General features: G+C 44.1%; 1 protein-coding gene across 6 annotated transcripts in view; it reads right to left on the bottom strand.

The window, feature by feature from the left end:
* AREL1 (apoptosis resistant E3 ubiquitin protein ligase 1) overlaps window positions 1-18320 on the bottom strand; it is a 158358-nt gene that overhangs the window by 21431 nt on the left and 118607 nt on the right. For all 6 annotated transcript variants that reach the window (XM_030213862.1, XM_030213865.1, XM_030213867.1 and 3 more), the window contains 5 exons: window positions 15553-15662; window positions 11536-11715; window positions 6866-6991; window positions 155-284; window positions 19-77 (listed from right to left, as the gene is read on the bottom strand). In XM_030213862.1, the coding sequence (XP_030069722.1) occupies window positions 19-77; window positions 155-284; window positions 6866-6991; window positions 11536-11715; window positions 15553-15662 (605 nt within the window). The remainder of the gene's footprint in view (window positions 1-18; window positions 78-154; window positions 285-6865; window positions 6992-11535; window positions 11716-15552; window positions 15663-18320) is intronic.

Raw genomic sequence — 18320 nt, 5'->3', positions numbered from 1 at the left:
ATGGGTGATGTTACTCACCTCTAACTCATTTTCATCAAAAATAGCGAGGAGGTTTTCTGGGACTAAATCATTTAGACCTTAAAGAGAAGAAATGAAGACTGAAGAGAGATTCCAAGCAAATCCGGTATACATTAGTGTTTCAAGAGAAAGGTACCTTTTAGGAAGTGTTCCACCTCCTCCCGAACCTGACTGGCAAGGCGGTACTGGGCCAGTAGATTAAGGTAGAAGATCTTATTTTCATTGGTTACTGGGACCTGGGCACCGCTGGTTATGAGTTCTACAATCTTAAACAAAAGAAAAGAAACTAAGATAAGACAATTTCTGATCTGCGCTTAAAATTAATCTGCTGCCTCGATTGTTCTTGTTTCAAACCCTCCCTATATTGGTTCCAGGCTGAGATCTGAAGTTTTATATGGGGAGGACGTGTGTCCCGCTTGGCAAGGAGGATTATGTGGGGAGCTGTTGAAATGGGGGGGGGGGGGGGGGTGCCTAATGTATTATGGTATTACTGGAGGAGTAGCCTAATGGTTAGTGCAGCAGGCTTTGATCCTGGCAACCTGGGTTCAATTCCCACTGCAGCTCCTTGTGACCTTGGGCAAGTCACTTAACCCTGCATTGCCCCAGGTACAAAGAGCTTAGACTGCGAGTCCTCTAGGGACAGAGAAAGTACCTGTACAGTGCTGTGTACGTCTAGTAGCACTATAGAAATGATTATTAGTAGTAGTAGTAGTAGTACTGGGCAGCCAAGTTAAAACTTATATGGGATGGGAATATGGTAATCACCAATATGGAAGAATGCAATGTGCGGGGTTACACACTGGAGGTGGCGCTTTGGACCTCTCTCTCTCCCCAGATGTAAAGGCAGCTCTCAACTACTCCATTTGTTTCTCATCTACTTTTACTGTTGGGTTCTCTAAAGAAAAAGCTACGGGGCTGTAGTAGTGGCCTAGTGGAGTAGTGGCCTAGTGGTTAGGGTGGTGGACTTTGGTCCTGGGGAACTGAGGAACTGAGTTTGATTCCCACTTCAGGCACAGGCAGCTCCTTATGACTCTGGGCAAGTCACTTAACCCTCCATTGCCCGCCGCATTGAGCCTGCCATGAGTGGGAAAGCGCGGGGTACAAATGTAACAAAAAAAAAAAATAGTCCCTCTTCTTTTGCTCATATTCGGCTAGAGCCAGGTTTCTCAGCAGGCTTTGGAAGAGCCATTTTTGGGGAATGGGCAAAATGGGGTCTTACTAGTTTTCGGGATGTTTTTTAGATGTGGGAAAAATGCAATTTTTTGTAGAGCTTCAGGACACTTATGATCGATCTCACTCAGATATTTTTCCTTACATTACATTTCTCAACAAGGATGGTTAAGAGCTGACCCAGATGACAATGAACGTTTAGAGAATTTATGAGCCTCTCTGGGGATTGTTAGGGGGTCTAACTCAATTTTATAACGTTTTATTCAGGGTTCTGGGTTTTATAAATATCCGTATATGGAGCACTGGGAACGAGACTTGGGGTGTAAGTGGAAGGATGTGTGTTTGAAAGTAAAAAAAAAAAAAACCTTCGATATATGTGCTTCTTAAAAAGAATGCCTATAAAGTTTTGTCTAGGTGGTATTACACTCCTCTTAAGTTAAAGGCTATTTTTCCTTCAGTTCCAGATCTTTGCTGGAGATGTGGTCTCATATCTGGTGGTCCTGTGGGAAGATTCAGGAGTTTTGGCAAGGGGTTACAATGAGGATAACCTCAGCACTTGGACACTGTCTTCCCATGTGACCCCAAAGGGTGTTTATTGGGGTTGGGTAATAGAAGGGGTCCCAAGTGGCAACGTCGTGCTGCCAAAAGTGTTACTGTGGCTTATTGGAAGCAGGCGATGGGGCCCACTTAGCTGGCGCATGAAGTTAACCCTTATTGGGGATTTGGATAACTTGACAGATCGTAGACTTGGGCATTATACCTCATGGGATAAAGAATGGATTCACCTTGATCTACACTTGAATGCTACTTAAATTCTTGAAGGCTGAAGGGGTGGGATAGGGTTTGATGGGGGGGGGGGGGGGGGCTGGGGGGAGTTATTTGGATAAGCACTTTGAAGAATCCACCAAGTGTTTAGGATTTAAATGTGATTTATGATGGCAGGGCTGGGTTAGGGAGAGTTGGGGGAGGGTAATGAATATACATAGAATGTTGGATTGTTTTTGAATCTCTTGGTTGACGTTACCTATGTTAGTTATATTGATCTTTAAAAACTTCAATAAAGATTCAATGTTTAAAAAAAGAGAGTTTCTGAAATGGGGGGGGGGAAGAGACAATGCTCAGGAGAACTGCTGAAGATTAAGTCTGTGTGACAAAAAAAGACCTACCAGCCCATTTAGTCTGACATATTACTCTTGTCCACACTGGTAAGCACATTTCTCAGCTTCCTGTCATAGAAGTCTCATCACATGCAGGATATTTCATTCATTTATTCAAGACCGGTGCGAAAATATGAGGCACTTTAGATCACTGTTATCCCAACTTCTTCAAGCCAAGTACACTCTAAGTCTAACAAATTTCAACTGAGTACCCCCGACCACTGATCAGCAGAGATTTTGAAATGGACATTTTATTATTAAATTGTTAACTAACTTGACAACATATCTAACATGTACAGATCATTGGACATGGTGTTCAGAACAAAACACGGTTATAATTCACTCCCATATAAACTGGTATGTTGTTCTTACAATCTGAATAAAAATGAACAATGACACATCAGTAAGAGTCAGAGCTGGAGTCAGTCAGATAGTAGAAAAATAGAGTTAGACTCAAAGGTTTGGAGTCAGTCCACAGTCCTCCAGAGAAATAACAAGAGGAGCTCAACAGCTTCATGATATCACCTCTCAGTGGAAAGTGATATGTTGGGGCAACCAAGCCCCTCATGTTGTTTCTCTGAGGCTGGGAGGATTCCAAACCCCGTCCCAAGACACTGCAAGATGGGCTCAGGGGCCCCAGGATAGCAACTACCATTCTCAAAGAAACAACAAGAGCAGCAGCTCCATTCACCTGATGACACCTGCCTACCTCACACTCATACTCCCTTCTCTCTGCCCCATTACATTTTCTCAATGCTTTGTTTCTCCAAACTCTCTACTGTCCTGTCCCTTTCAACAAATTCACATCCGTTCCCTCCCTTTTCCCATCCTGTATTCGGGCAGTCGGGCAGTGATTGCAGGTCTATAAAATAATGAATGGAGCGGAACGGGTAGACGTGAATCATTTGTTTACTCTTTCAAAAAATACTAGGACTAGGGGGCATGCGATGAAGCTACAAAATAGTAAATTTAATACGAATCAAAGAAACCTTTTCTTCACTCAACGTGTAATTAAACTCTGGAATTCGTTAACAGAGAATGTGGTAAAGGCGGTTAGCTTAGCGGGGTTTAAAAATGGACTGGACAGCTTCCTAAAGAAAAAGTCCATAGACCATTATTAAACTGACTTGGGGAAAATATGCTGCTTATTTCTGGGATAAGCAGCATAAAATGTACTGAACTTTTTCAGGATCTTGCCAGGTATTTGTGACCTGGATTGGCCACTGTTGGAAACAGAATGCTGGGCTTGATGGACCTTTGGTCTGTCCCAGTGTGGCAATACTTATGTACTTATGACTACTGGTCTGACCAAGTATGGCTAACTCTTATGTTTTGAAATTTAGTAGCTTAGATTTAATGCTAAAAAATGCAGGGTTATGCATCTGGGCTGCAAAAACCTGAGGGAACAGTACAGTTTAGGGGGTGAAGAACTTTTGTGCATGAAAGAGGAGAGGGTGTGATCATATATGATGACCTTAAGGTGGCCAAACAGGTAGACAAGGTGATGGTTTAACCTAGAAGGATGCTTGGCTGCATAGGGAGAGGAATGGCCAGTTGGAAAAAGGAGGTGATGATGCCCTTGTATAATACTTTGGTGAGACCTCATTTAGAATATTGTGTACAATTCTGGAGACGCACCTTCCAAAAGATATAAACAGGATGGAGTTGGCCAGTGGTCTTTGTCATAAAGCGTATGATGAGAGACCTAAAGATCTCAATATGGGTACTTTGGAAGAAAGGCGGAAGAGGGGAGATAGGATAGAGACATTTAAATATCTATATGGCATAAATGTGCAGAAGGCGAGTTTCTTTCAACTGAAAGGAAGCTCTGGAACAAGGAGGAATAGGATGAAGGTGAAAGGGGACAGACCCAGAAGTAACCTGTGCAAATACTTCTCCACAGAAAAGGTGGTGAATTCATAGAACGGCCACCACGTGGAAGTGGTAGAGATGAAAACTGTACCTGTATTCAAGAAAGCTTGGGACATGTACATAGGATCTTCTAAGGGAGTGATAGGGAGAATAGATGGCACAGATGGGAAGACTGAATAGGCCATATGGTCTTTATCTGCCTATATTTTTCTAGGTTTTTATGACTATATATGACCACCTTGGCCCCCATAGCTACAGGTGCTCCCAATGGAAAATAAGAACATAAGTGTTACCATACTGGGACAGACTGAAGGTCCATCTAGCCAAGTATCCCTCTTTCCAACTGTGGCCAATCCAGGTCACAAGTACATGGCAAGATCCCAAAAGATTAAAACAGATTTTATGCTGCTTATCCTAGAAATAAGCAGTGAATTTTCTCAAGTCCTTCTTAATAATGACTTATTACTCTCGTTCAGACAGACTGTGTGGGTATTTAGATATTACCTATTCGTTCTGCCCACACATTTCTCATGTGCTCAAATCTTGCTTTTATATTCAGTTCACTGATTTCTGATTCTGCTTTACGTGTTCTGAGTCATTCACTGGTTCTTTTGAATTTAGACTACTGTAATGCCTTGTTTCTGGGCCTTAATCAAAATGATATCAGCCGACTTCAGTTAGTGCAAAATTCTGCAGTTCAAATGCTCAACCATGCTAAGTGATATGATCATGTTACACCTTTACTCTGTTCAGAGCATTGGTTACCTGTTTACGTGTTACTTTTAAAACTGTTTTTAGTACATAAAAAACTGTCTTCTGGGCTTCCATTCTACTTATTGCAATTTCTTTGCTCCTTTTCTTCCTACTAGGGCTTTGCGTTCTTCAAAGTACGGACTATTTCAAGTTCCTTCACATCATGATATTCATCTTTTGCCTATTCATTGCCAGCTTTTTAGTATCATGGGCCCTACTTTGTGGTACTATCTTCCATCAGAATTTCATCTAGAAGATTCTCTGGAAAGATTAAATCTCAAATCATTGGTTCTCATTTGTTCTCACAAGCTCATGGCTCTTCGTTGCCCTTCGCCTCTCATCTGAGCAGATATGGGGACAGTATCCGCGTTGGTCTCTTTTTTCCTTCTCGTTTTTTTCTTTCTTTTTGTCCTCCTCACTTTGTCTTCCCTGCCCTTTTCTATTAATAATTGTATTTCCTTTTTTAAATTTGAAGTTTATGCATTATTACATTAAAGCAACCATTTAGCAAATGAAAATAAAAAAAAAATACATAAAACAAACAGAAAACCATTAATAAATACAGCAACTAGCTCACATCTCTGGGAACAAAAGGTAACTAAGACAAAAGGAAAAACTATCCGGAACACAACAATCAATAACAGGCCTAGACCAATAAATCCTAATACTAAATTACACCAGCTTACAGAAAATTATTTAGCAGTAGCTCCCCCTCTAGCTAACAAGAAACCTTTCAACTGAATAAGATCAAAACATATATACGAATTATTCACATAGGTAACCAGACACAGGGAAATTTTAGGAAAAAAGTGCCTCCCACAGCCAAGACCTTAGGTCCGAGCTGTAGGAAGACCTTACACCTCAATTAAGTAGGTCTGGAAATTGTATTTCTTTTTCTATCTGATTTTGTTTTATTATAAACCACCTTGATGGATTTTCCGAAGGCAGTATATCAAATTTCTAAATTAAAGTTTATGGATTTTCTTTAAAGAAACTAGTCAAACCTTTTTTAAACCCTGCTAAGCTAACTGCTTTTTACCATAAGAACATGAGTAGCCATACTGGGTCTAACCAATGGTCCATCTAGCCCAGTATCCTGTTTACCAAACAGTGACCAAGCCAAGTCACAAGTACCTGGCACAAAACACATTCTCTGGCAACGAATCCCAGTTTAATTACACGTTGAGTGAAAATATATTTTCTCCAATTTAATTTAAATGTACTACTTAGTAGCTTTATTGCGTGCCCCCTAGTGCTTGTATTTCTGGAAAGAGTGGGTACGCAATGATTAGAACTGCAATGGAATGGTTGGTTCTGCACAGGCTCAGCTGAGCTCTCTAGAAAGTTTGTCAGCTTGTAAACACTTCTCCAATCTGGGATCTACCAGATGATATTATTCATTTGTGAGGATCATATCCTGCTTGATCATGGAGCACTATTATGCTTCAGTTGAGGCAGTCATCCCCAACCATTTCCCCCCCTCCTCACCCACACACAGCAACATCCTCCACGCAATCCCATGCTTCCAAGAACATCCCTGCCCACTGCCTTCCCACCCAGCCACATCCACAACCCACCCTATTACACCATTCCTCCACCCTCCCAGAGAAAGTGCACAATGCACACACCCCGGAGCTTTCAAAGCAGCCATGCCCATGCAAATCTCTCCATGCTGAGCTATGCTGTGCGAATAATAATTCAGATTTCAGGAAAAGGCTAAAACAGTTTTGTTTTTTTCAGGCTTATGAAGAATGATATGTTTGTAATTTATTTGTAATATGGATTTACTATTCTTAGAGAATGTTACAAAACTAACAGAAAATAAGTTAATTAATTCACTCAAGTTTCCAAGCAAATTATACTTTTAAAGCAAGGCGGCCTTTTGTCCATCTCACCTTTTCCAGCTGTCCTAATTTGCTGTACTTCTCTTCCGCAAAAACTAACTCCATCTCACTCACATCATTGTTCAGGATGAAGCAAACTTTGGTTTTGTAGAACTCCGGGTCATCAGTTTCAAAGTACTTAAGGCAGAGAAATAGATATTGTTAAGGTTGTCTGCAAACTCTGCTGCCCTGGAGACAGTTTCATGAAAGGGACAATGTGTGACACTTTACCAAGGCATAGGGTTACCATATGGCTCCAGAAAAAGGAGGACGGATTGAGCCAGCCGGGTTTTACATCCATTGCTTTCCATTGAAAGCAATGGAAGTAAAACCCGGCCATATGGTAACCCTACCAAGGCACATCACGCTGTCTTAAGAAAAAAAAAAAAAGAAGACATTTCTACTCATCCACTGCCCATCACACAAGCAACAGTGTAATCTCCCCCCCCCCCCCCCCCACCACAGCCCTGCAATAGATAGCAACAGAGCAAACTTTATACACACACCTCACAACAGAGCAGACACAGCTTGGATAACATCAGTGCAAACTCCCCACAGACTTTTCATTTCGTTTTTCTTTTTTTTTTGTATCCCGCATTATTCAAAACATGTATGGTTCAATGCAGCTTATATCGTAACAATAAACAGTAAAACCACATAAAACTGGGTGAAACTTAACAGTTAGATGGCATGAGGGTATGAGCTGTGTGGGGGAAGGTTGCTAGTAGAAGGAGACATGATTTGGGAGCGAGGAAGAAGAGCAGGCAGAGGGGACACAAGCTGCAGAGAGAAGAGGAGCTGAAAGAGATGAAGAATAGCTGTGTGGGACTGGGAAAAGAGCGGCTACGAGAAAGGGGGGGGGGTCATGGTGCAGAGAAGAGACATGAAGGTGAGAAAAGGGGTAAAAAGTGGAGGAGGGAGTAAGAATAGAAGAATATGAGATGATGAGAGAAGCTGTAGAGAGACAAACACAAGTGAAGGAAAGAGAAATGATGATAACATGGGAGAAAGACTGAAGACAATCCTTAAAAGAAGGAATGTGAGGTCAGAGAGGAAACCAAGAAAAATGAGAGACAGCGTACTGAAGTTAAACTCAGACACAAAAGTTGGAAAATTGTTTAAGTTTTTAGTAAAGATTGCTTTAGGGTCAAGGGTAGGACCCAGCTGTATTTTGCTCTTCTCCTCCAGCCCTGTAGTCACCAGAATTAACATGTTATTTTACTGGAAGGACATGGGGGATTTGGAGGGTATTGTGTAAATATTTGATGCCATGGTCTGAAAAATAACCTTAAAATTGCTTTCTTTGTCAACTCTGTAATGGAGAGACCTATGATTGAATCTCACATTGAAAGGAGAATAGAGAGGAACAGCATCTCCCTTTTTTCATAAAAATAAAGCAGTCATTTCCCCGTTACATATTTTGGGAGGCAGTGTTGTTGGACTAGCTACTACTACTACTACTATTGAACATTTCTAGAGCGCTACCAGGGTTGCGCAGCGCTGTGCAATTAACAAAGAAGGACAGTCCCTGCTCAAAGGAGCTTACAATCTAAAGGACAAAAAGTGCAGTCAATCAAGATTGAGGCAGTCTAGATTTCCTGGATAGAGGTACAATGGTCAGGTGCCGAAAGCGACATTGAAGAGGTGGGCTTTGAGCAAGGATTTGAAGATGGGTAGGGAGGGGGCTTGGCGTATGGGCTCAGGGAGTTTATTCCAAGCACAGGGTGAGGCGTATCGACCCAAACAAATAGCACGGAAGCAGCAGGAGAGATGGGTGGAATTTGGAAGGGGGTAAGAGGTTCACTGCCCCCAAACTATATGTGTTTCTTAGTTTGGTTTCCCTCTTGGCTCAGCCACTAAGCCCTGGCTGTCCAGTCTCACTTCCAGCACAGTCCTGCCACTCGACTTAGGACTCAGCTTAGGCAAGCTTTTGGGGTGTGTGACTGTGTGGGGCACCATGAATAAGCAGGTACTGAAATAGTAATTGCCACCCCCATTCTTCCAGAACATGTGCGCCAGGGAAAGAGGGAAATGGGGGAGCAGAGAACAGAGGAGAGGAGAAAGAAAGGGATGTTGGTAAAAAGAGAGACAAAGAGGGATGTTGTGATGCAGTCACCACTGTGCCAAAGCTGCTACTAACAAATGAGCTGCCAATTTCCATTTCTGCAGAAGGTAGGTTAGCTTAGAGTCGGTGCTACCTCATAAGCAGTTGATCAGAAGCCCTGCGCTGTTCCAAACAGCGCTCTAGCACCAAAACAGCGTGGGGCTATACCGCCCCTATGATCAGAGCTAATAGAACGCAAATTTAAGCACACTATTAGCTCTGATCATAGGGGTGAAGTGCAGGAGGATTGTGCCTGTCAAAAGCCCGGACCTGTCAAACATTCCAAGGGACCACCCCAACCACGACCCGCTGGACCTCCAGCACCCCTAACACTTCACTCCATACCCTGGTGGTCTAGCAGCGACCGACTCCAATTCCCCCCCCCCCCCCCTGAACCCCTGCTATCTTGAATAGAGGAGGGACACGATCCTAGTCCCTCCTCCTCCTATGAGTGCCGCCTCCAAAATGGCACCACCCAGCCCAGTGCATCCTGGGATGCGCTGGGCGGGGTTTCCATTCCACACAAGGGACGAGGCAGTGGTGGAACTAGAGGCTGCAGGGTAGTAGACTTGGGAGTAATACAAGGAAATACTTTTTCATGGAGAGGGTGGTGGATTCCTGGAATGCCCTCCCAGGGGAGGTTGTCAGGATGAAAAGAGTGATGGGATTCAGAGATAAACACAGAGAATCCCTATATAGAAAAAGGACGGGATCAAAGGAAACTTCAGTTTCTTCATTATTATTATATTGTATTTCTATTTCCTCTTTCAGATTGCTTTGATGGCCTGGCTCTAGGCAGTTAATCAAGTAAATGTAATCTTGAAACTTAGAACACCTTAGCAATTTAAACAGGGCACAAAGGGGTTTTTTTTAAATTATTATTTTCAAAATTTTTTTTTACATAAAATAAATGCAGGAAATTCAAGAAAATATATAGGAAAATATTTTGTCCTTTATGTCAAGGAACAAATAAATTATATTGTTACTTAGTCCACAATGATATGGTCAAGACACAAGGAAATTGTACACTAGGGCACAAAGGGGTTTAACCTTATGGATTAGCAGGTGCAGCTCTGGGTAGACTGAATGGACCACACAGATCTGTCGTCATTTACAATGTTACCATGTTATGAAAGCAGTGCAGGCTTCACACACATGCAACAGAACAGATGCAGCACAGATGACGATGAGCACAGAAGAAAGCAAGTCTCCACAATGGGAAATCCAAGAGAAGAGCACAGCGAAGGTGACAAAGTAGATGATGCCCAACAAACTTCTACTGGACTCAGAAAAAGTTCACAGCAAGAGTTTATTATTAAAACCTGGACGTGACACGAATCGTGTTTCGGCCACTCGGGCCTGCCTCAGGAGTCCCTGGAAAATGTTGAATTGAAGAATCCTTCAAAGAAGAGTGTATCCACACTTCTTTATACTAATGTGAGCAAAATCACGCAAAAAACATAAAAACTGTTAAGCATCACCTATTTTGTCACCTTCGCTGTGCTCTTCTCTTGCAGCACAGATGACAGCAGCGCAATCTACACACACACATACACACAGCCCCACTACAGAAAAGGTTCAAGATGGGCAGCAGCACTGCAAACTTCACACACACACACAGACTCACAACAGAACAGGTGCAGCTTGGGCAGCAACACTACAAACCTTTCACAAACACACACACACACGCTTCTGTCTCTTTCTGTGCAAGGTACAGCACAGAGAGCAGCAGTATATGCTTCCTACATAGTGATCATGTTAACCTCGCTCTGTTTTTTCTTTTTAAATTTAGATTTATGACCCCAAAATACAAAAAAGACTGGAAGCAGATGATCCCAGACTCCTTTTGCTGTTTATTAACAAACTACATGCAACTAACCTGACAACATCATCGTCATCAAATATTTCCCATCTTGGACAGTCATTTCCTGTCAACCTAACTCTCCTGAACTGCCTATGTAGAGAGCCAAGTCTTCAATTGCCATCATAACAGAACACACACACGCTGGCACCCATACTGTTTATTCACGTCTCAAAGCTGGATGTTTGACAGGTGCACAGGACGACTTACGACTGAAGAAAGCTCTCTCCTTGTAGTGAACATACAAGCCCACAATCAGGGAAAACTCTCTCTCTAGTTGAAGCACAAGCCTATGACTGAAGGCAGGGCCGCCGAGAGACTGGGCCGGGCCCAGGACAAGGCCGCCCCTGGGCCCCCAGCCCCGCCCCCACTGCCACCCCCCAGGTTGTTGCCGCCCCCTCTGAGGGGGGCCCGGCGACACAGTCCCACCCGCCTCCGCCACCGGGCCCCTTCCCCTCTCAGCTGATCTTTGCTGTACTCAGATGCACAGAAGCCCTGCAGAGTACAGTGAAGATCAGCTGAGAGGAGCATGTCTGTGTGGGCTGCGCACGCCGGAGTCAGAAGACAGCACTTCTGATGGCGGGGGTTCGGGTGGAAGGGGCCCGGTGGCGGGTGGGACTGCGGCAGCGGGCCTCCAGGAATTTTGTCCCCCCTGTCCCCCTCTCTCGGCGGCCCTGACTGAAGGAATATCAGGCCTATGACAGGGCACATACTCACCTTGTAATGCATGCGCAGTCCTATGATCTGAGCTAGGAAGGAGCGTGTAAACCGAGCATGCACTAGCTGCTTGTATGCGCCACCCAGAGAGGACTCATACAGACATTTCCCAACCAGCCGTCCTGCAAACTCGTAAACCTTCAGTCGGAGCATGGGAGGACGGTTAGGATTTGGATGAACCTGCACGTGATGGGAGAACAGACAAAATTTAGATAGCATAAAAGTTGACCAACTCTTTTACTGAAACAGAACTCAACCCGGGTCAGTCTAATCAGTTCCAGTCGTCAACATTGCCTATCTCCAGCCCAAGGTTCCTTCAGCCCTAGGAGATCAGACTTCCTTCCAAAAGGGAATGGACAATCTCTGGAGTCATGTCACAAGTCCAGCCAAAATTAAGATAGACTCCATCTATCTCATATTTAGAAGGAAACCAAAAACACAGCTGCTCAAGCAACTGCTACAGGACTATGAATGTTCTGTTTTGCTGGTGGGCATGGGAAGAACAGGCTTCGTTTTCAGCATTCATCAGTGTTTCACATAATTTTATTTGCTGTATTATTGTGTTGTGCATTTGAAAAGGATTTCAAAATACAATTTGATCTTAAACAATGTTAGGATGTATTTTTATTATGTACTTGTTTTAATTTCTTTTAATCATGTGACCCATCTAAATTCAGGATATAAATTTAGAATTAATTTTAAAATTAAGACAGTGCTCTGCTCCTCTCTATTATAGAGATGGATTCTGCAACACATAGCTCTAGACCAAATTCACATTTCCCAGTCTATGCAGCAAAGCCATGAGAAACTTCAAAGAACACTGGTAGTTCAGCAGCTTGGAGCTAAACTGAGTACAGCATTCACTGGCTGTAACAGACTTGGCAGGCTAAAATAATTAATTATGAAGTGCGTGTAGAAGTCAGGTTTCTGCAGGCTTTACCTAGAAACCAATTTTTATCATTACACCAGGACAACATTTGCCATATAGATGGTACAGATATATTTTTGGACCCCTGAGGTAGGCCATTAGGCTGAGTCCTACACACTCTTTGGTTTGGACATTTTGTTGGATCTCTACCTCTTTTCTGGTTTGGATCCATTTTGTGGAGATTGTGTCTTCCTTTTGTGTGCCAAAACTCTAACAGCCAAGAACTGATTGAGGGGAGACCAGAGTAAACTGTGTTACAATAATTTAAACAAGAAAGCCGCAGTGCACACAGAATTGGCTCAGTATAAAAAAGGTGGTTTTGATAAGGGCTGCAACCCTGCGATTCATACCTATTTCCTAATCTAGTATTACTCCAAGTTATTTAAAATGAAAAGTCAAGGTAAGAGAAGAACCATGAAGACTTGGTGGTAGAGATGGAAGAGTGACCCAATGGTTAGTGCAGTGGGCTTTGATCCTGGTAAACTGGGTTTGATTCCCACTGCAGCTCCTTGTGACCTTGGGCAAGTCACTTAACCCTCCATTGCTCCAGTTACAAATAAGTACCTGTACATATACTATGTAAACCGCATTGAATGTAGTTGCAAAAACCAGAGAAAGGCAGTATATCAAGTCCCAGTTCCCTTTCCCTATTTGAGATTCTACAGGGAACGTTGCTACTATTTGAGATTCTATATGGAATGTTGCTAGTGGAGGAGTAGCCTAGTGGTTAGTGCAGTGGACTTTGAGGAACTGGGTTTGATTCCCACTGCAGCTCCTTGTGACCTTGGGCAAGTCACTTAACCCTCCATTGCTCCAGTTACAAATAAGTACCTGTACATATACTATGTAAACCGCATTGAATGTAGTTGCAAAAACCAGAGAAAGACAGTATATCAAGTCCCATTTCCCTTTCCCTATTTGAGATTCTACATGGAATGTTGCTAGTGGAGGAGTAGCCTAGTGGTTAGTGCAGTGGACTTTGAGGAACTGGGTTTGATTCCCACTGCAGCTCCTTGTGACCTTGGGCAAGTCACTTAACCCTCCGTTGTCCCAGGTATGGACAGAGGAAATACCTGCATATAATGTGTACAGTGCTGCGTACGTCTAGTAGCACTATAGAAATGATTACTAGTAGTAGTACTGGACTGACCAGTAATCCAGGCAGCCACAGTTTTAGTTTAAGGAGTAGACGATTTTTGCTTAACTATGAAACAATCAATTTCAAACCCATTTGAGATGGCAGGGGAAAGGGACACCGTGAAATGAATCAACAAAATGTCATCTGCAGAGTAATAGGCTAATATTCCAAGTTTGAGAATCAGGGTTGTCATTGGCTCAGGAAGATACCGACAAGGAGTGGTGCCAAAACAGAGCCCTGGGGAACACCACAATCAAGGTTGTAGACAGACGATTGTGTCGTGTAACAGTCACCTCCTCCAACTAAGACATCGGCAGTGGGGGAATGACAGCTAGATTGCTCCGCAGGCTGTGGAGGGCACTGGGGACCCCGTCTGTTGCACCCTTTCGCTGTGTCCTGGGCGCAGCAGTGGCGGTGACCAAGGAGCATTGAAGTCAGGCTGGAAGGAAGGAGTGCTGTGTTCCTGGTCAGTGCCAGTCTGGAACCCCCCTGCCATAGCACAAGAGGATGGAATCAGGTAGCGTCAGCTAAACAAGGTAAACGGGGAGCAGCCGAGAATGACCCTGCTGCACTGATAGGTCCAAATATTTGGCATGCTCTGGCAGGCGATCCTTTCTGTGCATCACTCAGACCGCTCATTTAAATAGTAATGAGCTGATTTGAATACATTTACATTGGCTAGTCGGTAGCTGCTAAGGCAAACGGTAAAAGCTACGCTTAACCCCTTTATGCATTACACCCAAAATAACGTTTGCTTTAGACCAGTTACAACTGGTCTAAAGCAAACGGAATCACAGTAAGCTTTGTGCTTCTGGGCCTCCATCTCTGCTCCTCTATCCCCCTTTGCACTCTAGACTCCCGTATCCTTCCCTTTGCATTCCACTTTCCCTCTTTGTACAATTTTCATTTCCTTATTTTTCCCAGGAGGAGATGGTGATAGCGGCAGAAGCTTGTCAATACCAGATTTCAGAAACAAGGTTGTGGCAGTGGGAGAGTCTGATGTAGTCATTGCACTAGGGGTTGGCATATTTGCTGCTCCCCGTATTTGTTTAATGTGCTGGTTTAGGGAGCCTGTGGACACTATGGACAGGACACTAGGCAGCAGACTGATTGACATGTGCACCCTATGCAAATCCCTTTTTTTCTGATCAACATTTATCTTTTTTATTGATTTAAAAACTTTAACCCCGCTCAGTCTTCTCTTTGCTCTCCCTTCTGTCTCGTTACCAGGCTCCTGCAGCAGCATAGAAAGTTCACTTATAACTGAAAATCAGAAACCTGCAATATGACAAGGCTCCTGAATCTTCAGTGTACATAATAACTGCTATGGGTAAAAACCACAACCATACAAATTTTCTCCCCGAGTAAATTTTTGAAGTTTGTATGTAAAGGAAGGGCTGAAAGGACTACTATAGGACACAGACACCTCCTGTGAGAACAGACTAGACAAAACTGATCCTGTGACGTAACAAACTTCCCCTTTCCTGCTGATGCAGGACCCTAGTCTGCTTTGAACTCATTTCAACATTTTACCTTGTTTCATGAAAAGCCATTCAGCTATTTCACCTTTCCCAGACTGCCATGCTTACTTGATACAGATCAGGCTGTTCTCTTGGTATTGCATACAATGAGAATTTCCAGGGGTTTGTCTGCTTGTGTATTTTTGTCACCATTTCCATACAGTGACAAGACTTTTCCTACTAAAGCACCTATGAGGGTTATAGCCCTTGTCTAGGAGCTGGGTGACAATCCTGCAGTTTCCTATACAGTTTTCTTAATATAAGAAACGTCATGCTGTCAGACCAAGGATCATCAAGCCCAGCATCTGTGGCCAGACCGGGTCACAAGTATCCAGCAGACCCTTTAACTCACCTAATTGTGGGTTTTGGTTTCTTGATCTTGATGAAAAAGAATGAAAGGAGTGATAAGCAGATAGGTGGTCATTACTCACCAGTGCCTGGTTGGTATCACAAAAGTGGGTGAACAGATGATTGGTTGTGTCAAACAAGGCTTTACAGATCAGCTCAAACCACTCCCTGCGAGGTCCTCCCCAGTCCAGAGCTAGAGGAGAAAGCAAACATTTATGAGCCCTCTTCCCTAGAACTTCCTTTCCAAGTTATCTTTTTTAATGTTTTCTGCTCAGCTCTTCCTAAATTAGATAGAAGAAGAGTTGGCAAATAACACTCAGTTTCCACACTGAGAAACATTTTTAAAGCATTTTACTGACATATGCTGGCTGCCTGAAAATAGCACATCCTTAAAACAGCGAGAAGTCCTGGAGTTGCTGAACAATGTGTGGAGTTTCAGCAGAATTTTCTTGTGGCATGCTTCGTTTGAGAGAAATAAGCTATGCACAGAGATTTGAAAATGCAATGGAGCTTCACCGGCTGCCTTTTTTAAAATTTTTATTTGTACCCCGCGCTTTCCCACTCATGGCAGGCTCAATGCAGCTTACAAGGGGCAATGGAGGGTTAAGTGACTTGCCCAGAGTCACAAGGAGCTGCCTGTGCCTGAAGTGGGAATCGAACTCAGTTCCTCAGGACCAAAGTCCACCACCCTAACCACTAGGCCACTCCTCCACTCCCTCTGACTTTGGCACTGAGGGTTGAGTTTAAGGGGCCAATGCGGTAAACTGTGCTATGTTTTAGGGCAGTAGTTTACTCGAGACTTTTCTGTGTTAGTCTTACTCACAATGCAGAAAGATACAGCACAGGAAAATCTTGAGAAAAACCACTGTACTACAGGATAGTGCATTGGGACTGAAAACACATGCAAAATGCTAGAATAAGAAATTGCTCAAGTAAAAAACTGGGAACTCTGCAAGATCAGGCTCTACCAAATTTCAAGACGGTGGTGCAGAGCTAGTAAGGGAAAGGGATTGAATATAACTGCCTTTCTGTGGTTACAATCGAAGCAGTATGCATATTATATACAGGTACCTGGAGCTGCAGTGGGAATTGAACCTGGCTCCCTGGTTCCTGGCCAACTGCACTAACAATTATGCTACTCCTGCACTCCTAGTCGGTGCTTCCCAATGTTAAAAGTGCATGGGAGATTGGGGAGGGGGGGGGCACCAGGAGGCCCTTAGGTCCCTGGTGTACTTTTGTTGGGGGGGGGGGGGGGGAGAAACGGATGCATTGTGCCATGTGGGACATTTATTGAGGTCAGAGGGGGAGAGCAGGTATGAAATGCCTCCTGTTGTCACTAGCAGAAATCTATCTGCACAAGCCTCCAGTGTGCTCTGCCATGTTAATGCACCTGCACCAGGGCCAGTGTTGGGGGGGGTGGCAAACAGGGCAGTTGCCCTGGGCCCCACAGCTCCAGGAGGCCCCCACAGTCCGCCATCTCTTCCCCCTTCTTGCCACCCCGATCCAAGGTCTCTCTCCCTTCCCTGTCTACCTTACATGGTGGTTTTGTTGGCATCAGGGGATTGTCAGCGCAGCAGCGATTCTAATATGTTGCCTGTGGCTGTCCCGGGACTGTTCCTCTGATGCAACTTCCAGGAGGTTTTAGTTCAGATGTTATATTGTATCTATTGTCTCTGTTCGGATACTAAAATCTTCCTCTACTGCAAAAGTTAGATGACTGCTATACATTCCTGGCATTTGACCGCTATTACCTTGTTTCACTCTTGCCTACTCTCTCGGGCTAATTTTATTGCTGCAGAGCTTATTCAGCATAGTAGCAACTTTCCCACAGAGTGTTAGATCTCTTACAGCCTTAATCAATATTACCAGTAACTTGACAGTCTTAGACAACACACTATGCACCAATTCCTAATACTCACCAGAGGTCCACTATTGCACCTCTGACGGTCAGGCCTACAACATTGTTTTTTTAGGACAACATTTCTGTGCTGCAGACCCTGAGTTAGTAACCACTTTTCTAGAACATGTGCAATTCAACTGCCGAACTTTCTCTTTCCCCGCCCTTAAAAATATTCTAACAGCATCCCAGAGCAATATTTGTTTAACTGCTGCAGACAATATATTCTATAATAACTATGCGGGATACATCTCTGGAGACCCAACCAGAGGAATAAAACTGTGTGTTGGTGCTGGTTCTGGGTGAGTGTGTGCTTTGTAATGTGCTGGTGCTGGGCAAGTGTGTGCTATGTGTTGTGCTGGGCGAGTGTGTGTTGGTGCTGGGGATGGGCAAGTGTATGCTGTGTGTTGGTGCTGGTTCTGGGTAAGTGTATGCTGTGTGTTGGGGCTGGTGAGTGTATGTTGGTGCTGGGCGAGTGTGAACTATGTGTGGGTGTTGGTGCTGGGCGAGTGTGTGCTGTGTGTTGATGCTCAGTGAGTGTGTGTGCTGTGTGTTGGTGCTGGTTCAGTGTGTGCTTTGTAGTATGCTGGTGCTGGGCGAGTGTGCGCTGTGTGTTGATGCTGAGAGTGTGTGCTGTGTGTTGGTGCTGGTTCTGGATGAGTGTGTGCTTTGTAGTATGCTGGTGCTGGGCAAGTGTGTGCTATGTGTTGTGCTGGGCGAGTGTGTGTTGGTGCTGGGGATGGGCAAGTGTATGCTGTGTGTTGGGGCTGGTGAGTGTATGTTGGTGCTGGGCGAGTGTGAACTATGTGTGGGTGCTGGTGCTGGGCGAGTGTGCGCTGTGTGTTGATGCTCAGTGAGTGTGTGTGCTGTGTGTTGGTGCTGGTTCAGTGTGTGCTTTGTAGTATGCTGGTGCTGGGCGAGTGTGCACTGTGTGTTGATGCTGATTGAGAGTGT

Source organism: Microcaecilia unicolor, chromosome 9 (assembly GCF_901765095.1).
Source record: "Microcaecilia unicolor chromosome 9, aMicUni1.1, whole genome shotgun sequence".
Taxonomy (NCBI): domain Eukaryota; kingdom Metazoa; phylum Chordata; class Amphibia; order Gymnophiona; family Siphonopidae; genus Microcaecilia; species Microcaecilia unicolor.
This window is presented reverse-complemented; position numbering and strand designations above follow the sequence as displayed.